Source organism: Myiozetetes cayanensis, unplaced genomic scaffold (genome assembly GCF_022539395.1).
Source record: "Myiozetetes cayanensis isolate MyiCay16 unplaced genomic scaffold, myiCay2020 scf5-8, whole genome shotgun sequence".
In the NCBI taxonomy this organism is placed as follows: Eukaryota; Metazoa; Chordata; class Aves; order Passeriformes; family Tyrannidae; genus Myiozetetes; species Myiozetetes cayanensis.
In genome coordinates this window covers 41110178-41136735 of record NW_026087742.1, presented here as the reverse complement: position 1 = coordinate 41136735, position 26558 = coordinate 41110178, and the positions used below count along the sequence as shown (strand labels likewise).

The 26558-nt window shown below is 38.5% G+C and overlaps 1 protein-coding gene across 11 annotated transcripts in view; it reads right to left on the bottom strand.

The window, feature by feature from the left end:
* Window positions 1-26558, bottom strand: part of GRIA4 (glutamate ionotropic receptor AMPA type subunit 4) — a 217661-nt gene that overhangs the window by 65118 nt on the left and 125985 nt on the right. For all 11 annotated transcript variants that reach the window (XR_007630986.1, XR_007630985.1, XM_050333055.1 and 8 more), the window contains exons 4-8: window positions 25649-25833; window positions 9463-9516; window positions 7345-7503; window positions 5407-5574; window positions 3662-3766 (exon numbers count right to left, since the gene is read on the bottom strand). Coding sequence is in view for 9 of the 11 variants with exons in the window: in XM_050333055.1 (XP_050189012.1) it covers window positions 3662-3766; window positions 5407-5574; window positions 7345-7503; window positions 9463-9516; window positions 25649-25833 (671 nt within the window). In the remaining 2 variants the exon portion in view is untranslated. The remainder of the gene's footprint in view (window positions 1-3661; window positions 3767-5406; window positions 5575-7344; window positions 7504-9462; window positions 9517-25648; window positions 25834-26558) is intronic.

The window sequence follows — 26558 nt, the reverse complement described above, 5'->3', positions numbered from 1 at the left end:
GGAGAGGCAAGTCAATTTAGCAGTCCCTGGAGCTGTATGGTTGAACATGAGTGATTTCTTTTCTTTTCTATAGGTGAAGCAAAGAAGCACAAACTCTGCCCATGCACAACTTCTGGCATATTTAGTTGAGGTCTTCCTTTTCTTTTTGTGATTGCTCTTACAGCACAGAAGTCTTAATCTAGGTGTCTGCAGCTAACAGGAAACATCAGCATTGATGATATAGTGGAGTAGGAGGTTTTCTTCCTAGTAAGATGCACTGCTAACAAATATTCTTTTTCATCCGGACAACCATACAGTCACAGATACAACTGATTATTGAACATTTCAAGTTCTTGTCAAAAACTGTGACCAACTAAAGGCAGAATAGGCACATCAGAACCTGGCAGTCTCGGGAATTCATTACGATGGTGAATGATTGTTCTTCATTGTGCAATTCCTCACAGCTATAAAGTTCAGAAGGAAAGCAGAAAATGAATGATGTGCTGCGTTATAAAAGTAAGTACCATATGAAAATTCAGACAGAGATAAAGGTATTTTTTGAGAAATGACAGGCATTTTTTAAAGGACCTTTAGCTTATGTGCAATGGTGTGAACACACGTGTTCAATTCAAACCTGTGCTAAAGTAACTTTGGAACTAGATTATTGAATAAATATTAAAGATATGTCATGACACTTGTATAAGTACATAGATTCACAGCCACTGTGAGAGCACTAAATAACAGTATGCTTTCCTATAAATGCTTCAAATACACAAGGAAAAAACTGCTCAAAGGACAGTATTGAATTCAGCGATTAAAGTGCCTCCAATTCTATTAGTATTGCAATTGAACTTCATTGGAGTTGCACCTACTTACATGGAGGCTGAATTTGTCTCACAGGAAACAATATTGCAAAAATATCTGCCTCAAAGTAAATTTGTCATAACAGTTTGGCATTTGACTGAATAGTGTCATTTCTGAAGGCCTGTGCACCTCGCAGCAGCCACTGAAGTGCTCCTGCTGAAGCTCACAAGACAGCTAAGGGCAAGAGAATACTCAAAAATCTTGATAATCAATTTTCCTCTTGCCCAAATTGGAATTTAGAAGCCAAATCTTAGACTGGTTTGTGCATATACACGTAATGGATAATGCTTTGTTTAATTTTTCTTTTCCTTTTTTTTTTTTTTGTTATTTCGGTGACATGATGAATGGTGAATGACACAATCACACAATGATTGAGATGGGAAGGGACGTCTGGAAGTTGTTCGTTCAAACTCCACTGTTCAATCTAAAGCCAGTTGTCCAGGATTGTGACTGGATAGCTTTTGAATATCTCCAAGATGAAGATTTCACAACCTCCCTGCACAGCCTATGCCAGTGCTTGGTCACTCTCAGAGTAAAAAAAGCATTTCCTAATGTTCAGAAGGAACCTCCTGACTTTCAGTTTGTGCTCATTCCCTCTAGTCCTGTCCCTGGGCATCAATGAAAAGTCTATCGCTTGACTACAACACTCCAGTCACAGGAGCCATTCCATTCCATCTCTTTGATCCTTGTCCTCACACCCTTCCCCTCACCACTAAGTTTTGTTATTGTTCTGCAGAGAAGAAGTAAGTAAGAAATGCTGCATAAATGAAACTAACAAAAGCATTTGCTATATTTTTCCCTTTTACTAAACTATATGGAAATCTGTCTAGCTGTGCCATTTTGTAATGATCTGTTCACATATTTAAAGCTGTGGGCAACACAAATCCCTTTTCTAAAGGTTAGAGCCATGCACTATTCTGTCTGGAAAGGCTAGTTTTGAAAAGATATTGCTGAGTGACTCATAAGTCACGCTATGTAGGACATGAGAAGAAAACATTAAAAGTGAAGGCCTCTTAGTTCAATTAAGTATAGTCATTTCTCACATATTATATAGGATTTGTCAGGCTGGACCACAGAATTGGTCCAGTGATCACATACAAAGCACTACCTAATACATGAGAAATAAGTTCTTGTGAGTAGCCAGATCTGTCAAAGCTGTTATAACAAAGACAGGTAATGGCTTAAGAGTGGTAGAGAGGCATGACTGAAAGGTAAGAAAAGCACCTTAGGCCTTCTAGAACATCATAGACATAGCTCTTCTATTTGAAGCCACCCTCTCCTTAAACTGCAAGCAAGAGGAGAGGATGGGGACATCCCTGCAGTGGTGCCAGCCACACGCATCTACCAAATTAGGTTACAAAGGTTGAAACATCAAACCTTTTCAAAAGTTTGCTGACACGCAAATTCCCTAATTAGTTACAGAAGTTGTGACCTAGTTAACCACATCTTTTGCGTCTTGCCTGTCCTCCTGTACAACTGCGAACAGAGGATGGAAAGGGCATATTTCACCATTTGCTTTTGATGCATCCCAGCCACCCAAATATCCTCCTGGCTGCCAACAGTGTGGCACAGAGCCAGGAAGGAGGTGGGACTGGTAGCAAGGTCAGATACATTGCCTGGCAGGAGACAGTGGACTTCCCAAGAGAGAGGGAAGACAAACTCCCCTCTCCCAGTCTATTATTCAGCCATCTGTCATACTTTCAAAAGACAACTGCACCAATATGCCTTATACGCTGGCACACGCTTTTCTTTGGTATACAGCTCTATATTGTGAAATATTGGCAATTTTTTCATCTGAGTGTATAATTCTGCTCTGGGTCTGCAGTTTAACACTGTGCCTCCTCAGCACTGTGGCAGGTGACTGTCTCTGGGGACACACAGTTCATCTGTGGCAGTATTTACTGCACTTGTCACCTCTGGCCCAACAGCAGAGGGCTGTTTAATTCAATTTTGATTGCTTTGGCTGTACTCAAGCATCCATGAATCTCCTATTCACTCTCACCTCCTTCCTCTTCTTGTTCTGATGACCTTACAAACAAAACAGGCCACGGTAACTCCAAAGGAAATAAAATCCATGAGCCTGAGTACATTTTCTGCTTTTATTTATTTTATTCTATGACAAATGGACAAATTTTCAGCACAGATGAGAAAGGCTCAACAAAGTACCCAGACTTATCTTTTCAAAGTGATTGGGCTGAGTGATAATGAGCATTCAGACATGGAGAATCTGCTTAGACATATATTAATGTGCACTTGCCTAAGTTGCTTACAAGCAATGAATCAAGCATGCAGGATTAAATACTGCAATGAATTTCAGAAAATGTAAGTATTCAGGGCATTCTCTTTTCCTCCTCTCTCCTATTCTCTCCTTTCACCCTTAAAAACCCTATGTTAGTAAAAGCCTATGATTCACATTTACACAGAATGTAGAAATTAACCTGCTTAAAAATGCCAGTAATTTTAAAGACAGAAATCTTTGAATAAGATACAAAGAATATCTAGTGTTCAGAGTTCTGACCATTTTCCATCACCCAGCTGCCTAGCAACATGCCATCCAGCTGGTTTTCATTAGTATGCTTGACTGACTGACATCCCACCACTCCAAGATGCACACTTGCTTTTGTGTTTCTCAATTTGTTGCATTGAATAATAGCATCTAGTAGAAAATGCAGGTTAAAAATACTTTCATCGGAAATATTCTCCATGTATTCAATGTATTATATCTTTTTAAACTGCATAAATAGAAGTTTGCATAATCATTTCATCATATGTAACTCATATATACGATACGAGGATAGTAAACATCGTCAGCACGTACCTTTCGAGGGCCCGTGTTTTTCAGCTCAAAGACATCCATGGTGTAGTTGACTCTGCGACCATAGTGGTCAAACTGAACATTTCCTGTCAATCCTTGTATTCGAACCTAAAAATGGAAGAAAAAGCATCATGAAGATCCAGCCTTATATTCTGTATTTCAAATGTCACAGAGCAGTGCAAGTTATCCTGGCTATGTCCTTAGATTACCACAACAACACTAGTGTAGAACAGTCAGGTATTATAAAGCAATAAATTTGGCTACTTCTCTTTATATTCCTTTTTCTTGTCAGACCATGCTTAAAACAGGCTTAGATATGTCAGTATCTAACTGCTAACAAAGACACACAATGGACCTCCTCCTTTTTCATGCTGTGCAGCTCAATGTCTTCCAACTGCAGGTTCTAAAGAGAATTACATTTTTTACCATTCTCATCACTCCTGCAGAGTATCCAGCGTCATATGAAAAAACCTAAGGGATGTTTTGCCTAAGCCCATGTATCCTTTAAGCTCCTGCTCTGGTGGATTAAATGTCCAAATTGAACATATATTGCTCATTAAGGTAAACTTGACAACAACCTTAGCCGCAGTAAAGCAACTTACTAACACAGAAGACGGGTGACATGCAAAGGGCTTAAAAAGAGTGTTCTCAAAGCATCAGAGTGAAGGACAGATGTAAAGCCATAAGATTGACTGTGGGAGTTTTCCACCATGTGTTTCAGCTGAAACCAGAACTCTGTTTTTCCTTTCAGTACTTTACTTAGCCACCAAAGGATGACACTACACTACTACACTAAACTGTAGTCATCATCCCAAAGAAGTCATGGCCATATTGGTGCTGGCTTTGATTGTATCAGGATCTGGCCATGCAAACCACTTTGGTGGAATTTGAAGGTTCATGTATCTGCCCAAACACAAAGCCTGACTTAATGCTTCTCTCAATTGTTACAGATCTATTCGTCTGCAAAGAGTATGTGAAGCATACAAAATGCTTTTTTCTCTCCCTAAGAGTCAGGATGTAGACTTAAATCACTTACTCTTTCCCTCTGTCCATTTCTATCTCTGCTGATTTTTCTCCAGGGCTGAAACCTTGGCTTCTAGGCACAGAGCTGCCAGCTCTGTCAGCAGTCACTTCTCCTCAGTAGTTTCTCCTGAGTGGAGCCTGCTCATTTGCAATGATTTAAATTCTACTGCAGGATTTTTATTTTCTTACTGTCCCATTCAAAGGAAAGGCTAAATCATCTTGACAGAGATCTGGAACTATCCAGGCATCCATATTCATCAGGAATTCAAAATCCTGACATCAGAGAACAATGACTCTGAATTATTTCTTCTTTAAAGAAAAAAAAATACTATCTATGTGATTTCCCTGGGAGAAGTCTACTTTTATTGAAGACGATAAACATATTTTAAAGATTATATTATGTAGCTATATCTTTTTCCTTAAATGAAATATCTGTAAAGCCAGGTTATTTGCAACAGTAACAGATGAGCTCACCAGCTCAGTGGAGGAAGTCCCACTATCTTAAAAGAATTAACAGTAGTTTCAAATAGTAGTAGTTGCCCTCTGCCTACATTCCATGTTACAAACCAGAACAGCCTGAACAGCCCAAGCTGTTCCCAAATGCCAACTAAAAAATAATTTTTCCTTCTCCATTACTACCCTCGTGCGTACTATCTTCCAAGTCATGCAGCGTTCAACTAATATCCAATATTCAAAAAGATTACTAGAATAAAGCCTCCCTTTACCTGTTTTAATGTCCTCTCCATATCAATTCCTTGACCCCATGGGGCTGCAGGGTTGGCAAGACAATCACCAGCATTTCCTCTCCTTGAAATATCAATTTTCTGTCTTCTAAGGTTACGGAAAGTTTCAGCCATCACAAGTACTCCATCATATGTCAGTGCAGACGTGTACTAAACAAATGAACAAACACACTGCTTCAGAACTGGCATGTCTTTAAAAAAATATTTCCAGTTTGATTCATTATGCAGCAGTTTCTACACCTTCATTTAGTAAAAAGCTCTCCTCAAAATCAAAAGCAAGTTTGTCAAAGAGACAAATTCAGGACACTTCAATAGCTGCAGCTTTAAAACTTTATTTCTTAAGGGTAGAAAAATCTGCATCTTAATTCATAAAAGAAACAAATCAAACTGGAGATATTAAAATCTTCCTTTTTTTTCTTTTTTGTCTTATACATTAAGCAACAACCCCATCCCCCCAACATACTCAAAACAAAAAGAAAGAAACAGTAACTCACTGAGAAAATATAACTGAAAAAATGCATGGTTAATGAGCAGACATCCAGGCTACTGGAATTCTTAAGAATGATCAAGAGCAGGATCTTCCTATTGGAAAACCTGTGTTGGCTCTCTCCCTGACCATACACTGAATGAATGGTCTGTGTTTCTGCATTAACTACAGTAACTGCTTTAGGTTTAGACCATGCCAAATGAAACGTGTACAGCAAGTCTTTGGCAGATGTTAGCCTGAAGCCACATAAACAAAAAGGTTGTTTTCTCAGTATGGTCCTCTGATAAACATACTGCATCAGGAGAAGTTCACATGCCCAGGGCCGCTACTGATATGCCTTGCAATTTACAAAATTTAAATACCCTTATTCAAGTCTAATTTCCTTCCTTTCCTTTCCCTTTGCATACTACAAGCTCTTTGAGACATGGTTTATCTTTATAATCTCAAATTTTGGTTATCCCCAGGTGAATCAGATGTGATTCAAATTAATTATGCTGACTTCTCCGAAAAAGATAGCATCATCCTGTTCACGTGGCAGGAAGTCCTATAAGTTGAATTGTTCCTGTCACCAGTAACTGGGGATGTCTGTACTCCATGGCCCACAGCACCCTTGTTTTTGCTTTTTTTTTTCTCCAGAACATAAATTTCTGGAATTTTCACTGAATTATGTAGTTATGCTTTGTAATACCCGTGTCGATGCCTTCTCCAGACTTTGCCAACCTACCAGTTTCCCAGTCAAGGGAGGACAAATTGCTTATCTTTGCATAGTGCCCAGCACAAAGGGGCTCGAGTTTCAACTAGGTCTGATATACCCTTTTGCACATAATAACAAAACTATTTTGATGAAGTCATATTTAGCACTATACTGTGATTTGCCTGCCATGAAAACTATGTGTGAGATAAATATTTTATTATCAGTCTGTGAGGGATTAGGATAGAGGAACACTGGGATGACATTTCACTTTAAAATAATGCCTGAAAGTGATTACTACACCAGGCTTTGAGGTGGAAAATTTCCAAAGGAAACTCCATAAGAAAAAGTAAAGGTAGTAAATTTATGAGTACTATCTCATACATAGAAGGATTCAGCTGTTGGTAAAGCTCTGCACTCTCAGTAACTGAGATAATTAGACTAATGAATGTAAATTTTATTGAAATTAAGTTGTCAGTTAAGCATTTGACCTTTAAGTGATGCTGGTAAAGGGGTGAAGTTGGAGAATAAGTGACAAAGGATATTCAAGTACATCAGCAAAATGTGCTACAGTTTGTGTTTCCATCATACAAATGTAAGGATAGGCATGATTAGTTGCCAATAATAGTAAGATCAACTGCTTTCTCCTCTGCCTAAATATTCATTCATGTACTCAACAATGTTAATCAGAAATTAGAACACTTGAGTGATATCTTTGGTAGCGCTTCAGATCAGCCGGTACCTTTGGTGGGGTCTCGGATCCTGGGTATTCTCTCTGGTCCAGCTTCTTCCAGCGCTGCATCAGCTTAGTTACCATCGGGGTGCTGAAATCTACTAGCTGAAATCCAGTCACATTGGCTCCTCCATGCATAAATCTCTCCAGAGAAATATCTTTGAATCCCTAGAAAATCAATTTAAGATTTTGTTTGCCCTCCTACATCACTGTGGGTCCAATCTGTTCTAGGTCAGCACAGTATCATAAAGAATGCACACCAGCAGGATTCCATTAGAAGGCGAAATTTAAAACCAGAGAGTAATATTGAACCTTCATTTATAATTTCCATTTGTGCAATAAAGAAACAAAACCAAGAAATAAATTTCCCACATTATTGCTAGGGTGGTCTTGACAGCTAAGCAACACATTGCTGGGAATGGCAGGCAGTTTTTGAAGAAATGCCTTTGGCAAATCAACTGAAAACTGCCTGTAGAATATTAAAACCTTAATCCAATTTCCATCAAATTTGGCAGATTTGAATGAGCACTGTACTAGTGCTTTAAACAATGCATTCCTCTTCCTTTGCATGTTTGAAAAATGAACAGTATTCTGTAAATATATTTATTCCAGGATTCATTGTTTAGGCTGAAAATGTCTGAAATAATGAGATACTACAACAGACATTAGAAGGCAAAGACAGCAGATGAGGATCTCACTGTTAGTGCAAGGAAAACACAACATAGAATCACACTTCTGTGATTTAGGAGTGTTTTAGCTGTCAGATCTGTTATAGTTGCTATATATTGAAAACCTAGTCTGATCCCCACATTAAAAGAAAAAATAAAGTCCATATACCTCCTGACTTATTAGTTTCACTGGCTAATATGTTCAGCACATATAAAGACAAATTCTTTACTAAAATTTGCTTTTAGGGACAGAACTGAACTTCAAGAAACTGCATAACGCAAACTGCTGAAGTACTAAGAAAGAAGAATAAATCTTTCTGCTCCTTTCCTAGCTGCTATGTTTAAGGCTAGCTTAAATTCCTCTGATTGGCATTTATCAGTGAAAATAGAAGTGTAAACTTAACTTAGAAATTTTTAGGAAAAAATTTTGTGGGGTACTGACCCAATATCCCAGGGGAAAAAAATCCTGTAAAGACAGAGATTTGATTCATGTCCTAAGGGATACTGACAGTAAATATAAAAGGTGACACATCAGGTCATATTACCCACATTTTTGAACAGACAGTAGGTAACAAAGTGTGCCCCTGCTGAAGCAGAGGAGTAGATGTGCCTATTTCCCCTGAATACCCCACTAGCATTTCACTGCAACATCCGGTTCCTTGTTTACAGCACCTATTTTGCACGTGAAAAATTACTTGGAGAACTATAAAATTGTAATGCTGAAAAATTTAATTTGTAAGACCTAAGAGAATAGACATGTCTCATTTAAAACACCTGAGGCCCTAAAAATAATCTGAAGTGATCTTAAGTTAAGGTACAAGTACAGGAAAGCATAATAAAATATTTCATGTCAACTAAAATTCCTTGAGGGAGAGTAGAAAGAAAACAGCTCAAAGCATACATTAGACTCTGTCCTACATTCACTGTGCTTTGCCAGGCATGTTTTTGGCTTAAAAAATGAGTTATTTTAACAATAAAATATTGAATTTACTCCTTCTTTGCCCTCTTCTGAACATTATCTGTGTGAATGTCAAATTTAGACTTAGAGTGAAAACACCAAACTAGTAATTGGACTGGAAATAGCTGATCTTACATGAAAATCAATATTCCCTGGAGAATGTAGAAAAGTTACCTCCAGAATTATTACATTATTAACAATAAAAAGATGAATCAAAAATCAGTGCAGTCCTTCAAATTCTAATTCAGCCACAAGGTACAGTCCTAGCAGTCCTCTACACTACACTGATGATTTTTTAAAAAATTTAGGAGGTTACATTGTGCCCTTCATATCTAGATGGCTGTAACAGCAAACCCAAGTTCTTTTACGTATCATAAAGAATATGTTCTGTACAACCACATATTAGAGACAAATGGGAAATGTGTGAAGTGATATAACTTCTAAGTAAAACTGAGTGTTTCACTTACCGAGCAGGAGTATAATTCTAGAAAAGTATCTTACCAGGTTGGCAACAATATAATGATATCCTTTAACATGCTTTCCCACGCTCACAATCTGTGAGGGAAATAAAAAAGAAAAACAGTGTCATACTCTTTTCTCTAGCACAAGTTATATAAAGTTAAGAGTCTATCTCTAATAATGTAACTATAATTTTCCAGGGGCGTAATCATGGGAAAAAGTTAAAATTGAGTGAGTAAAGTAATGAAATGGTAATCTCAGTGTCTTCTGTATTGAAAATGTTACTGTGGTATACTATTTAATTAAGTAAAGTGATTATCTATAGGATACAAATTCAGAAGGAGGACGTCACACATTAGCTACAAAGCCTATCCACTGATGTACTTTTTAATTTGAAATAAATGCAGAATTTATGAATCACACTGGGTTTTCATCTCTTTTGATCAAAGCTGTTCGCCCTTGAGGTGGTCAAGTACTATGAGTGTTACTCAGCTCTTAGTAAAACAGTAAAGACTTTGGGAATGAGCATGAGCAAGGACAGAGCGAGAATAGTGAGGCTGCTTTTGAGTGTTTAACCAAAATATATCATGAAGTGATGCAAGAAGGAAACAACCATCATGTGCAGCTGCTACAGTCCTGACAGGGCAAGATCAGCCACAGGGTTTAGACAAAAACTATATCAACCCACCCCATGTATCAGTATTATTGCAATTTCTGTGATGTAATAACTCTTATTTAATGTGCTGAAAACAAAAAATGAGATAATATTTTGTCAGTAGAAAATGCTGATAATAGATTCATGGCACACTAAAGCTGCTTTTACTATAGAAACTAACAGTACTACCTGCAAAATGCAGATTGCATTCAATACCAGTACAGTCCTTTGAACTCTTATTTTTGATAGTGTAGCACTCATTTAGAAAAAGTCTGCTTGCAGCCCAAATATATTTTTTCCTCCTCATGTACTCATCTCCACAAAGCATTTTAGCTTCCCTCCAAATGAATAAATAAGACACAAGTAAAATTTTTCCATCAAGTGCAGGTTACTCAATAAGTAATGGGAAACTTATGGATCTGTCTCCTTGCCTGCTTTGCAAACTTAGCTCTACACCATGTCTGAAGAACTGACAGCTTCTTGCCTTTAGGGATCACACCTCATGTTCAAACGACAGAACAAACACTCACTAAGCCTTGCAGTCCCTTTTCCCATTGCTGTAAAAAATAAATAATATCACATGTTGGAGATGAGGACAAGTTGATGAAGGACTAAATAATTTGATCAAAGACACCCAAGGATCTAAATGGGGAGTAAGAGCTGGAAATGTTTGATTCCTGACTCTGTTTTTCTAAGTAAATCACTTGCCTTTTACTGCAGAGTGGAAGGGAAAATCCAAGGGATGTAGCATAAATATGTTGTAAGAACTGTTTTAATTTCATTATTTTAAAGTATTAAGTAAATAACCAATTTTTCTTTTATCCTTTAACTCATTTCCAAAATTTTACTTCCTTAGTATAGTCTATAGCTAAAGTGTATTTAAAAAGAAAAACAAACTTAAAAAGCCCCAAAAGACACCACGCCCCCCAAGCCATGATTGTTACCCTTCATATAAATGAATTTTAGACTCAATAAAATTCCTATTAAGATCAGTGATGGCTGCTAACGTTTTATTAGGGGTGACAGAGAGAGAGAGAGAAGATACAATTTTCCCTATTACTAACTCAATACATGCGAGGATGCTACTGTCAAGTAAGTTTTTTGCATATAATGAAAAGGTTCAAATCCTGGCTGGTTTAATGGCTTCAGAAGGAATGTGATTCCTCATACCAATAATACTTTTACATCTCTTCTCATTCAGCAGTACATGGTAATGAAAGTATTTGCCTCTGCATTACATGGAAACTGATATAGATTAAAAATTTGCATTTTCAAATAAATAAAGCATCACAGTTTGAAAGTTATTAAGTGGACTGATACGACTTAAGATCATAGAATCACAGCAGGGTTTGAATCGGAAGATACCATAAAGATCATCTAGTTCCAACCCCCCAGCCATGGGTAGGGACACCTTCCACTAGACCAGGTTGCTCAAAGCCCCATCCTGCCTGGCCTTGAACACCTTTAGGGATGAGGCATCCACAGCTTCTCTGGGCAACTTGTTCCAGTGCCTCACCACCCTCAGGGTGAAGAATTTCTTCCTTGTATCCAAGCTAAATCACTCCACTTGCTAGTAAAAAGTCCATCTCCAGCTCTTTTGTAATTCCCCCTTCAGGTAAAGGAAGGCTGCAATGAAGACTTCCCAGAGCCTTCTCTTCTCCAGGTTAACCAATTGCAACTCTCTCAGCCTGTCTCCACAGGAGAAGAAGAGCTCCAGCAACCTGATAATTTTCATGATCCTCTTCTGGACTTGCTCAAACAGGTCCACATGTTCCTCTGCTGAGGACCCCAAAGCTGGATGCAGCACTCCAGGTGGGTTCTCACCAGAGCAGGTGAATCACCTGCCCACACAGAATCACCTGCCCCAACCCAACCTGCCCCAATCACACTGCTTCTGATGCAGCCACATGTGGCTGCTCTTTGGGCTGCAAGCACACATTGTTGGGTCACAATGAGCTTGTCATCAACACCACCTCCAAGTCTTTCTCCTCAGATCTGTTTTTAATCTATCCACCACCCAGCCTGTACTTGTGTTTGCACAAACACCTGTCCCTGGTGTAGGACCTTGCACTTGGCCTTGCTTGAACTCCATGTGGTGCACACAGGTGATGTCTGTGACATGGTAACTCTATATCAGATCCTTAGCTTAGGCAAATCAGTGCAGCTCCCTTTGAGCTCTGGGAAGTTGACCTAGTTTTATCAATTCAAACCCTTAGTGATCTGCTCCCTGGTTTGGTTTCATAACACAAATTTTGATCATCACTGCTACATATCAGTCAAATAAAACAGGGACACGATTAACCTGTAAGCGTTGAGGTACAACAGATAGATGTTCATTGTTGTTACGGTCAAAATGAGTAAATAATGTAAATTATTAACTAGATTTACTTCTGTCCTTGTTCCTAGAAAATGCACATAGGTATCACTGCAGAATTCCTGGATTTGATGTGAATAGTACCTAATAGTTTTGAAAAAAGAAATTTGAAAATTTCATCATATTCTCTCAAAACTTGTTTCTTAGGGTAAGTGATAAAAGTACACATGTATGTATCATCTAGTTGTCTTAACTTCCTTTATAATCTGTGGAAAAAGCAGGCACTTTGAGGAAATGATTCATCTTATTTTAAAGCACATGTGTAAAATTAATTAGACAACCTGTGTCCTGAAAGTACCTATTTTTCTGCACTTACTAAAAAAACCATTGATGGTGATTAGCTCTGATGTAGACACCTACATTTTATATCCCTAATGTTAAATGAGATGAATTTCACTCTAAAAATGTTGATTATGCAAACAGAAAAGAGAATAATTGTTTGTATTTTCAACCAAGATTGGATACAATTCTGATTTTGCGTTTGAAAAGTCTTATAGTTATTGATCACACACAGTTTGAAAAGCAGGAACTGGTTATGATTTAGGAAAAAAGTATCTTTTCAGTGAAACAGCTGTCAATATCTCATAGGTTTGAATATCCAAAATATACATACAGTCACTTTTCTTCTTCAGTACTCAAAGCAGGAGATTATAATCTACAAAACAGGATATGAATTCTTGTTACCTGAAGAACCACCTTTCTCTACACTGCACATCTACCCTGAGATAAACTGAGCCAATGAACTTAAGTCCTTTGTAACAAGGGAAGGCGTTTGACAGCTACTCAGTCTGGAATGCAAACTCTTACACTTTCCTTCTCTATTCTTTAACTGGTTAGCAGTTTCTGGAACTCTGAGAGATGAGACCTCAACCATTCCATACATGTAGGAGTAGATATTACCCAGAGCCAAACACAGGCCTGAGATTTTTACAGATGAGACACTGTTCAGGAAAGCCTTTGCTAGAGAAGTTTATTAATTCTGGAGGTACCTTAAAACCCAGGTGCTTCCTTCTGCATCCCTAAATTCAGACCAAAAGGCCAAGCCCACTCACAGTCTAGAGAGAGGGTAGAATAGCATTGTCTAACATCTGTATTAGCAAGAAGGGCAGCTGGTAGGATAAGATCTGTACAGCAAAAGCTGTGGTGTTAAGAAGATGGCATCCACAGCACACCTTTCAGTATTTTACTGTGGACTCTCTAATCTGGTCACTAGGCTGAGCTCACATTACACTTCTGGGCACATCTTGTTTGGCATTATCCATGTGAAAACAAGTTCATGTATTTTGAGTCCAACCTCGATGTGAAACTCAGTAATTTGGAGATTCACTGTAAAAAAAAGCACATTCCTAACACCAACTAAGATACTCTCGTGTGCCAGTGGTAATCAAAAGTAACTAGAATTACATCACTGACTTTAAAGTGTGGTAAAACCAGGGCCAGTGAGATGTGAATCTAACTTAGGCTTTAGGCACAACTCTGAACTTTGTGTCTTTATCATATGATACTGTTCTTTCCATTTAGATGAACAATAGCCTAGCCTAGGAAATTTTTTTTCCTCTAAGTGGCAAGTTCACTGAATTTGATAAAACTATTTGCAGACTTACATTAGCATCAGAACACAGAATCTGGTCCAAGTCATCCTCTGTTCTCTACTACTATGAAATGGATATTGTATATCACTCATTTTAAAAGAATGTTTAACTTCTGTAGCATGAAATGTCCCTCGTTATGATTTCCAGAAGATGAAGGTCAGTACAGCTGGAGTGCAAAGGACTTATTTTCAGTTATATATCTTCAAAGGGTGATAGCTGTGCATTACCAATTGGACTTTAACAAAGGTTTTCCTCTTTGCTATTGTGTCACAATCCACTGCCTTAAGAAAAAGAACACCTGCAATAAAATGAAGTCTGTCTAACACAATACAAAAAGTGTGGACACTTGTTAAAGAAGGAAGATTGAGACCTGTCCTGAAATATTGCAGCAGAAATGGTAACGATATAAACCAGAACTGAAATAGGATTTTTAATACAATATCTGAAGCCAGGACAAATCTTTTACAAAGCCATAAAAAAGCAACTGAGAAACAAGCTTAATTTTATCAGCTAGTGCTCAAAAAAGGACATTGTTGTTGGGGAAAGGGTGAACAACCACCAGAGAGGATGTTAAAGGCAATAAACAAAGAAGTGGCTCCTTCTCTCTTGTGAAGACAGGTGCTGAACTGAAAAAGAGCTGTGCACACCTGCCCCTTGCACAACTGAGCAAAGAGGGATGCTTCCCACACAGCCCCCATGTCCACCACCAGCTGGCAGGGCAGAGCCCTGTGCAGTGCAGGAAGCTGCTGGGAAAGAAAACCTGTAGAGGTGACTCAAAGGTCATTAATCAGTGCCCTGAGTATGGCTAGTTGCTTCCTTCTGCTGCTAAAGTTGTTTGCATTCGAAGCCTACTCCCATGAAAGGCTCACTCAGAGCTAAACAGGGTATGCAGACTTGTAGAGAAAAAGGAGGCAAGGAAAGAGAGGAAGGGTGTAAGAAGAAAGATCACTTCAAAAATCCTTTAAAACATTTGTATTTGTAATTTGTCTCCTAGTGTCTATTTGTTCTTTCAGTAACTGAAATAACATATTTGTCATGTCCAAACCTCATCAGTTGTGTGCTGCAGTGACAAAATGTGTTCTTACTACTGTGCAGTGTGAGACTAATACTGTGTGCAAAATCCCATCTGCTTTACAGAAATGAGGCTATGCAGAGCCCCTCCTGGCTCGGTGGGGTGAGGAAACCGCTGGTGGCAGCGCTGACAGCTGGCTCCTTCAAGGAGAACGACTATCAGTTTGCATTGACATTACAGTGTTGCATAGAAGCAACTCTAGGTCTATCCTAAAGGGGAAAAAAAAAGCATGGAGAGAAAAGAATGATGAAGAAAAGGTACTTCATGAATCTTCCAATCCCTCTGGGATTAAGAACAGATACACACAGAGCCGCTACTATGTCCCTGAAATAGTACAAAGCCCAACAATGCTGCCAGCAGCCTGAATTACTGGGTGCCATGAACATACCAAATTCTTTGCCTAATGCTTTGCTCCTGTGGTTCTGTGGGAGCAGAACTAAACATGTACTTTATTCATACAAATCTTATAGACATAGAGAAATACTGCAGATAGTCCATGCTATTTCTGACTCAAGAAATAAAGAAATCTTCACTATGCCACTAAACTACATGCAAAAGCAGTGCCATCTCTTGATAAATGCTTATCTGTGTTGTGCTACTGATTGTTTGCATCAACACGCCTCTGTGCTTATGAAAAACAGGGAAGCAGAAGAAACTGTGCAGGAATGATTGTTTAATCCATGTATCTGGTTAATTTTGGCCTTCCGGTCAGTATTATCTTGCAATTTATTAAAGTATGAATTTATTATTATCTTAAATTAGGTATGTTAGTGATCTAAATATGATTTGAAAAAATGTCAGTTGCTGTCTTCAGCTAGTGGACACACTGGAAACTGAGATGAGAAAAAAAATGTTTTTAAAGCCAGTCAACTATACAACTTGATCTCTTTAGAGAAATTCAGTAGTCAAATTCAGCATTACCTTTTCAAGTTTAGCATTCCTATGATAAAATATTAAGGGTAGATGAAGAATGAGTGGAATTTGTCACCTTCTGTACTTTTCTCCATACAAGCATTTTTTAATTTCGTTTTGATGGTAGTAATAATAATAATAATCATCATTTTTGGTGTGACAGCTCGGTCCATTTTACCCATCAGGGACATTTGGTTTTCAGTGCAAACACATACATGATACTTTCAGCAACATATCTCAAGGCTCTTCCTCAGTGTTAAGAAAGCTGAGGATCAGCGATGTCAAAGAACACATCCACAGAATCACAGAATTTTCTGAGTTGGAAGGGACCCACAAGGGTCATTGAGTTCATCCCTTAGCCCCACAGGACCCTCCCCAAGATTCACACCATGAGCCTGAGAGTATCGTCCAAACGCTTCTCCTGGGGAGCCTGTTCCAGTGCCCAACCACCCTCTGGGTGAAGAAGCACATTCAAATATCCAACCTAAACCTTGCCTGACACAACTTCAGGCCATTCCCTTGGGTCCTGTCCCTGGTCACCACAGAGAAGAGATCAGTGCCTGCTTCTCTTCTTCTCCTCATGAAGAAGTTGTGGACTACAATGAGGTCTCCCCTCAGTCTCCTCTTCTCCAGGATGAACAGACCAAGTGACCTCAGCTGCTTCTCATACAGCTTCCTCTCAAGGCCCTTCACCATCTTTGTTGCCCTCCTTCGTACGCTCTCCAACAGCTTAATATTTTTTCTATATTGAACAACTAAATTAAGAGAACTATGAACATCATTCAAGATACTGTGTAGTTACTTCCTTATCATGCTTATTAATAGCATTTGTTAGCTGTTATTAATTAGAGGTTATTGATTTGTAATTTTTACAAGATAAGATTAATGATACTAGTATATTACTACATGAAAAATTTACATCCATGTTTAATTTTTAATATTACACAGTACAATATACACTCTTTTTATTATTATGTATCAGTTAAGCTGTGTACATTGAAGCATTAAATCTGTGCCAGATGCTGCATAACTATTTTCACTTCTTTGTTTAAAGGCAAATACAGCCCTGGATGAGCAGTGAGGCTTGATCTTGCTGATACAGAGCACTGATAGAGCTGAGAAAAGTGCCCATCTACTGGGAAACATCCCATTTAATTCCTATGGGCTGGGGAGGACAGGGAGCAGGAAAAGAATACTGTAATAAACCTGGTAGATCAGGAGCTAAACTGATGACGTCTGGCAGAAAAACTGATTCACTGTGCAAAATTCAGAAGAAAATGCTGCTCACAGTGGACACGTTGGAAGGCTTTGAACAGACAGAGTGCTGAGGTTTGAACTTTCCCAGATGGAAAAGGGTGGGAGAGGATGGAGCTGCTACAGATGGAAGAAGAAAGGAAATCCACTGCCATTCATGCAGAAATGAGCAAATTTTTTTTTCTGAATATAGTCCTGTGTATGTCCAGTGGATATGTTTATGCACATATCTCTGTGTACAAATATAGAAACAAACATTGTAAATGTTACTGCCTACGAAAAGCCTGAGAAAACAGAAATTAGGAGTACCAACATTCTCTTTCAGAAAGAAGTAAACATAAAGGTCCTAGGCAAAATGCAATTACAGTTAGCTTGTGTTTCCAGTTTGCTCTGCTGAGCTACACATTACGAAGACACAATTAAACTAAATTTCCGGCAAAAATTTGCCCAAGAGGGTAATTGGAAATAAGGAGGAAATACTTCATAGAGAATGAGGAACCAAAATACTGGAGAGGCATGTTGCCTGGCTTAGTGAAAGATTTTTTTAGATGTGGTTACATAACGTATCCCAGAGATTGATCTGATCACCCTGGTATTCCTTCTAGATGCTTTTGATGCAAGCACATTATAGATTTGCAAGACTCAATACAAGATGATACAGTTCACTCACTCGTAAGGTATTTCTATCTCAAGAGCTGCCTATAGATGTGACAACAGAGTACTGGGAATCAAAGGACCTCACCTGTATACATCTGTGCTTTATTTCATGGCCTGACTCTCAACCTGACTCAAAAAACACAGCAGAACAGGCTAGGTACACACTGGATAGGAATAGGCTTTGCAGGAAACCTCTTGAGGTTCTAGTAAATGAGTTTACCATAAGCTGTTCATGCACCATCATGGCAAAGAAAGCCAATAGCCTCTTAGACTGCACTGACAGCAGGTCGAGGGAGTTGATCCTTCCTCTCTGCTCAGCTCTGGTGAGGCACACCTTCAGTATCGTGTCCAGTGCCAGGCTCCCCAGTACAAGAGAGACATGGATATACTGAAGCAGGTCCACCAAAGGGCCACGAAGGTGACTGAAGCATCTGTCATGTGAGGAGAAGCTGAGAGGCTAGCCTGGAGAAGAAAGATCTCAGGCAGATCTTAGTATTATGTATAAATGCTCAGTGGGATGGTGTAGGGAAGAGGGTACCTGACTCTTTCTGGATGGTAGGAATAGGACAAAAGGCAAAGGATGCAGTTTGCAACACAAGAAATTCCAGGAGCTACAAGGAATTCACTTTTTAATATGAGATAGTCAAGTATTGAAACAGGGAATAAATGGGTTCTATGATCTCTATCCTTGGAAGCATCCAAAATTTGACTGAATGAATAACCTGATCTAAGCTTGCCTCCCCGAGCAGTGAGAATGTCTAGATAACCTTCAGAGGTGACTTCCAATCCCAATTCTGTTATTTTGTTTCTAGAACAGAACTGTTCATGTCAGCACTTCATAGCCTGAATTTCAAAAATTGTTCCAAAATCTGTCTAAAAACAAATCTCAGAGCTCTAAGAATCTAGCTCCTTTTTTTCTGGTACCTTATTTGCTCTGCAGTGCTTAATATGTGCTGACAATGAGAATTCTGGCAGAGAAAGAAATGGGGGAACAAAACTTTTTGCTTCCAATTTCAACACTTCATGCTTTTGAAATCTTCCTGACATAATTTTGCATGCCCTTTTCATATAGATTAACAGCAAAAAGAAAAAAAATAATGAAATACTAATAGAAAAGGGCTAAGTATTTATAGTTAATAATATTATCCCTCATGATTCTTACACTTTTCAGCATAATTATCAAATCTATTTCTAGTATTGACTGTACTGTACACCTGAATACATTTCTGAGCACTGCATAAACTAAAAGAAATAGCTGTTAGATCAGCTATGGCTGAGAAAATGACAGTCTGCTTCTTCAGTAATAAGTGTTATTAGTGTCTGAAGAAGTAAAACGAACAAATACAACAGCTGAAAAAATGTTTTCACTGAAGTATTAAAAATTATTTTCTGTGATATTCTTTAAATCTGATCACAATTTAATTTTTTTATTACACTTCAGTATTGCTTGCAAAACAGCAAACAAAGAAATAATGAAAGAAATCTATGACATGTATTTACCAAAAGCAAACTATCCCAGCCAACTAAATGAGAGTACAACTTAGGAGACAGTGGCATGACATTTCCTTAAATGTGTGTTTTGCTATACATTGCTATACATTTTCAGTCGTCTTTCCTAAGGAAATCCCTTTTGTGCTACTGAGCTCTCCGTGGGTCTGCCTACACATTTTTAAAAACATTTGACAATTTCAGCTGTATTTGAAAGGAGGAAAATGCCTCTAAGACATTGTCTAAGACATTAATTCTGTACAGTCCTTATTAATACTGGCTGCCGGGTGGAAAACAGATCCATATGTTTTTGGCTACCAAAAGCATAGGAAGCACCTGGACACTACAGCTCCTGTCTAACAGCTGCTAGTTAGCACATGGGTAATGATGACTTCCACGTATTTCTTGATTAGCCATAGTAATTGCTGTTTCTTTCTTGCTCAGTACACTTCTGTGAAGAAAGAATTTATGGTGCTTGTGGAAGTGGTGGTCTAGGAGAAAAGCAAACCCACAAAAACCAAAGGGGTACATTTCTTTTGCCAGCATATTTATTTTGAAACATGGATTCTGGATTTCAGGTAGAAATTCAGTAAACACAGTTTAAAGTAATGATTTTCTAATTTTAGTACAACAGCCTTCAATCTTAGGTTGACTTGACTTCTGATTTTGAGTTAATAAACAAAAACATACATTATTTTGAAAATGCAGGAAGAAAAACTTAAAAGAAGGAGCAAGAAAATAAGCAAAACTCCCAATGAAAAGTGAGAGAAACACACTTATTGTGTGTTTCTTACTGTGCCGAATGTTGCAAATGACTACTTTGGCCTGGACAGTTCAGATCCTATACAGTTTGCTGCTGGTGTTAAGTGGATTAGTTGGAAGGAAATGGAAATTGTGTTACAAAGGGTTTTAAACATTTGTTTTGTCTTAAGCAGAAAGTTCTTTGTATTAAATTGAGGGGACCACTTTAGAGACACAGGAAAGAAGAAACGCAGAAGCAGAAAATTTTCCACGTCTCTCACTGACTTTCATCCTGAGATTCAAACAGAATATTTTTGTGCTTTTAAAAGACCACCTGCTGAAAGCATCATGAAAAAAGGGACGTTGATAAACAAGGACATAACGGTCCTTGAAAGAATATGAATCACTAGAAATGCATTCTGCTATATAAGATATAACTGTTGTATAAAACTCTGTAGATGTCATTTTGTCTTACTGTGTCTTCATTTTAACTCCCTTTTGCTATCTTGTCCCAGCAAACTGCAAAGGTAATGGTAAAAACAATTCCTAATTTCATGCCTTCAGGAAAATTGAACTTCATCTCTGCTTCCATTCACTTATGCAATACAAATAAAGGGCTACTATAGTTTACTTTTTGAATTAAAAACTTGTGGCACATTTTTTATTATGGCTGCGTATGAACAGATGAAACAAAGGGCCAGGTAAGCAAACTAGGGGCACCCTTAATCAGATTTGGTGAGATCACTTACAAGGTTCTAGAGAACATTCTCTTGTCTGTAACTGTTTAGAATAGATGTGTTTTCTCCAAAATGGAAACACACCCTCCAGAAGCTAAGCAGAGAGCTTCATAAAATCACAGAATCCTAGAATGGTTTGAGTTGAAAGGGACCTTAAAGATTATCGAGTTCAAACTCCCCCGCCATAGACATTTAACTGCTTTGGGGGCTTCTTCTCAGCACTGAAACATATTGGTTTTGTGTTATTTCTGGGGGTGAGCAGCAGTGGCCATGTCAAGCATTGAATCCCCTTGTGTTAAAGACTGTGGAGCTACCTCAAGCACCAGCACTGTCAGGGCTGCCCTGAGAGGCCACGGTGAGGGAGCAGTCCATGCCCAGAGCCACACCACCCCCAACCATATACCAAGTCTACACTGGTCAGTCAAAATGGGTCAGGGCATGCTTGGCCTTCCCAAAGACAAGTCATGTGTATATGACTTAAAACAGGTAAGTAAAGAAAACACTTCTGGTAAAAGACTTGATGATTGTGTGCTGTCTTTTGGAGCCTGGAATTGCAGGATGATAAGGTCTGCCAGGGGAGCGTAAAGGAGTTTCCCTCCCAGGTAACAAAAAGGTTTTCCTGGTTATGGCTGTTGTTAAGGAGATGTTAAGGAGGCAGGGTGTTCTTTTACTACCTTGAGAATAACGGATGAAGAAAAAGCTAAAATTATCCTGGTATGCTTAAGTTAGGGCAGATTCTAAAAAGCGGGTGGAGAACTGCTGACTCAGATAGGCTGAAGACACTGTCTATCTTACTGATGAATCAAAACAGTAACTCTCTGACCACTGCAGAAATGGATGTCTTGTTCCAGGGTTGCATTTAAACAGGGATTTGAGCTGTCTAAACAGGGATTAGTGCTAGTTTCAACTAGAAACTAGCACTAATACTGGAACCAAGCAAATGTTTCCAGTAACCCCCAAATATCTCCAGTTGCAACTGGAGACTGTACAATCTTGTGTGAGTGAGCGTGACCAAGTAGTGGAGCATAGCTTTAGTAGGAAAACCATCACAGTCTTAGCATATCCTTGAGAAGTAAGATCCAAAGCCTTGGCTGAGTCTAAGACAGGAGGGTGCAATCCAAGCAAATGAAGTAGAAACACTTGTGTGCAGCCTGAATACACCTCCTGGATTTAATGTAATGCCGGTCCTACTGTCCCTTCCTAGAATGGAAATCTGAAAATGTAACTCCTGTCTCCCTATACTTCACCACAAAAAGAATTCAGCATTGACCCTGCACAAAACATAAGTCTCACCATAGCAACATAAAACCTAAAAGGAGGATCACATGGTGAAAAATGTTGTGCACGGGTGGCGGGGCGGAGGGGGGATGGTGGAGTCTGGAATTAAGATACATCATTGGGTTTCAATACATCATTGGGTTTCAGGAGAGAAGTTTTCTCTGAAGACAGGTCTCAGGTACAGAGTGTGGAGGTAGCTTCTATACACACCAGGGCACACAGAGAGGAGAAAATAAATGAGAAAAGATAATGAGCTAAGAAAAATATAGGAGACAAAAATAAATAGGAAGTGGTGACATTAAAGTTGCACAAGAAGTGAGGAAACAGCAAGGTGCTAATTTTCTCAGCTGGGCAGCTGAAGTGGACAGAGAGCAGAAGACATCAGGTGAAATAAGTGAGCCCCAGGTGTGGTCAGGGGAGGAGCACATGAACTTACTTCTTGACACAACTAGCGAAAAAGTCTCCAGTCTTCATTGCTTGAGGTACAGAGTCATGAGAAGTGTGAGTGTGTATATACATGGGCAGTCACTTGAGAAGAACCTCACAAGCCCAGAAGCCAGTTTCCCTCCCTTCATTAGCATAGATTTAAGGGCAAAGCACTTTGAGTTACAGTCTCATTACTGAGATTTAATTACTTTTCCTAAATGTTCTGCAGAACATTTACTTGTACATTGCAAAGTATTACAGTATAGTCACAACTTAGGCTCTCAATTACAGGAAAACTAGGCAGGAAAGAAGTTGAGTTAATTAGACTCACTGAACTTAATCAATTCCTCTGTGTATGTAGGGAAGAACATGCCAACTTTTAGTCCATTTGTGAAGCAACCTTCCCTGTATGCTACAGGTTATTAAAGCCTTCATGGCAAAGGGAAAAAATCAATGGCTAATATCTGAAAATGGGTGTTTTTTGCATTTTCTGCGCTAGGCTAGTTCATTTTTGCTTCATTCCTATTTTTGATAAACTAAATGCTTTTGTGTTTGAAATTGCTTCTGACTGCCCATCCTTAAACCAGTACTTGGTCTTTGAAGGTCATATTGGAGCCCCAAACTAGCACTCCAGGCCCACTTGTAGGACAGCCTTTCTAGGAAGACCAGGACCTTCATAATGGAGAGTAAAGCTGCAGCTCTTCTGCATACTTTGTCTAGCCTGGCTATAATGCCATTCCTACTTGTACAGTGACTGTCCCTTGGAAGGATGGAGGGAATCTCCAGGCACAGTGGGGAAGAAAGGAATTCACATGATACATGAACTCCAATTTAATTAGGTCATGTTAAAAAAATTAAAATATATACATATATATAATATTTATAATATATAGAATATATATATAGGCAGTCACCACTGAGAAAAGAAAAAGTCCACAAGCCCACAAGCTAGTTTCTTTCACTTCATTAGCATAGATTAAAGGGTTTTACATTTAGGTACAAATAAATACAAGTACAAAAAATATTATTTCCTACATAAATGTATCCCACCCCAAATTAGACAGCAGCCAGATAAATCACTTCCTAAAAGTCATATAAGTATGTTGCACGTTAGGTGTTAACTCCTACCCCCAACTCTCTCTGTGCAGTTAATGAAAAGAGGACTCAATTAGCTTTCAGGCTTGCCCTGTAGAGGCGTGAGACAAATTCACCATGTCTGATTCAGTCTGTTGTGGCCATGCACTTCATTGTTATGACTTAGCATGCTTGCATTAACTCCCTGTCTTAGGCATGTGAAATCCAGACCTGCATGAACTGACTACGCAGGTGCCAATCTAGGAAGAAAATGACTAGCAGCTTCTGGGTGCAAATAAAATGTACATGTGTGATCAGTGAGATCCAAACATGTACTTGATGATTTCATTTTCCTTTGAAACTGAGTGGATAATTAGTAGATACACCTACACAGGATGGTGGGTGTACGTCAAGACTTATGGTAATAGAACATACTTTTTTTATGTCACATTTGCATGCCATGTGAAAGAAATAAGATACATCATGTACACATACACAGAGCTGAGAGAGAAACCGTTTTTCTGAATGTATTTTAGAAGACCCTCACATGGGTGTTCTGTTTTACTGTAGTACAGGATGAACTTGGAGAGGATAACTATAAGCTATAGAAAGTGTGTGTCAAAACATAATGGCATTCAGAATATAAAACAATATAAAGGCCAAATGAATATCTGTAGCAATATGGCACTGTCTGTTATTCTCTTTGTAACAGTCATAGAAAAAGTTATTGGTTTATCAGCCACACTATTAATTTTCAGTTTCCTTCTTTACCTTCTGCCAGTGAAAGCAAAATTGATGTATATATCCCAATGAGTATTATTTTATGCATTTTTGAGTACTATTTTATGCATTTCCGTATCAAAAATGACATTTCATTTTTCAGTAACTTCAGAGGCAGATGCATCACGAATGTTTTTGCTAAAAAATCTTCAAAATTCTCTAATGCACTAGCCAAGAGTGGTGTGTGGTGCACTAGCGTGGTGGCGGAGGGTTCAGCACCAGTAGATGGCATTCGTTCCCTGCAATTCCTGCAGCAGCAGTATGTACTGAACTTGCACCAAAGCACTGTAAGATGTGGGATCAATCGAGAAGCAGATAGTTAACTGTAAGTTGTTTTCCTGTAATTTGAAAAAAATTTCCTTTCAAAGCACTACTTTATTTTTCCATCATTCAAGGAAGAGTTTATACATAAACACTGTATAGACACGGATTTGCTGCATCTGAGTGGCAGGGTTTGATATTCACTTTGCACATTGGTATAGATACAATCCAGTCCAAACCAATCTGTTTGACCAGTATTTTCTTTATCTAGTAGCAGCTTTCCATGACTAACTGATGGAAGAACCTGACCTCCTTTCCCAGTTCAATAGCATCTTTATTCTACTGTTCTTCATGTTTCTAAACACTCTACTAAGGTAATAAAACTATCAGTTTAAATATTTGTAACAATAATTTTAAAGCATGTTATGGCTGGAAATCCACAATCTATGCTATTTGGCAAACAGAAAGAATACAGAATTTAACCAAGCTTTTTTTCTCCCTCAAACAAAACTGAGCTTTACCCCTATGAAGGTACAGACTAAGAGCATCTTGGCAATTCAGCAACACCATGTTGTTCCACCAGCCCTATGACTCTGATGCAAGACGTATCAGGCATGGAGATGCTGAGAAGCAGGGCCAAATATGCAGCTGCCCTGATTTCTGGCACCCTTTGCCCACAGACCTCCCAAGTGGGAAAGGAGGGGCTCACTGCACTGACATGCTGGCTTCTAAGACAAGTATTAAATATAAAAAGAAAATGGAGCAGGCAAGTGGACATACAAATATAGGCCCATGAAATTAAAAAAAAAAAAAAAAAAAAAGATCAATTTAATTTCCATTGAGAAAATAAATGACATGTGATGCACAATGGTGTCTCATATGGAGTTTCAGTAACGTGCTTACAGTGACATTAAAAGCAGGTATTACCTGTTCTAAGAGATTCTGAAGCCTCTCTATCTCACAGTCTATTACAAATTTCTTTTCTTGCCTTCGGTCCAGATCTTCTAAAAGCCGCCTGTAGCTGGCATCGTTAAAATTCTCCACACAGATGGCACTGACTTGCCAGCTATTTTGTCCTGCTTTTTCCATAATAGCTTGAAGTATTGAATAACCTAAAAGAAAAGAATAAAATACACTAGTAACACAATCATGGCATTTTTTGAACAGAAATTTTCCCTAATCGATATTATGTCTCTTAATATTTCCTCCCGCAGAGAAGGGAATAAAAGGATATATGTATCCCTATCTTTGCTGCTAGCCATGATCAGCACACAGTACGCAATTAACAAAGTTTACAATTGATGCGATCAGAGTGCTGGGAGTGATTCACAGCATTATGGATAATCTTTATATGATTTATACACACAAAAGTCTTCCAGTCAAGCATTCAGCTTCTCAGATTGGCTTTATACAGTTTCTGTATCTGAGCATTTCACAGCACAGCAAAGAAAAAATCTGAGCCTACTCATCCAGCGGAAGTATTTGCATACCACAAAAGCATTCAAATGCTTTGCATTATTTTTTTCTTTCAAAACATTTAATCCAAGCAGTTTTTAGCGCTTCTTAGTAACAATTCCTTGTTTCACTTAATTATACATATATACACCAGTATAGACATATGAATAGAAATCATATTGATCTGCTTCAGAGATTCTATATAGTTTGAATCAATGTATGCAAAGAGATTAAAGGTTAATGAATGAAGGGCACCATGGAAACATTAACTGTTACTAATGGCAGGATTATTGCTCTTTATCAGTAGCACTATTTGTTGCCCCCTTTGTCGTCTTTAAGCCCGTTCATGGAACGGAAAGGCAGTGTCCTGTAAGGGGTCACC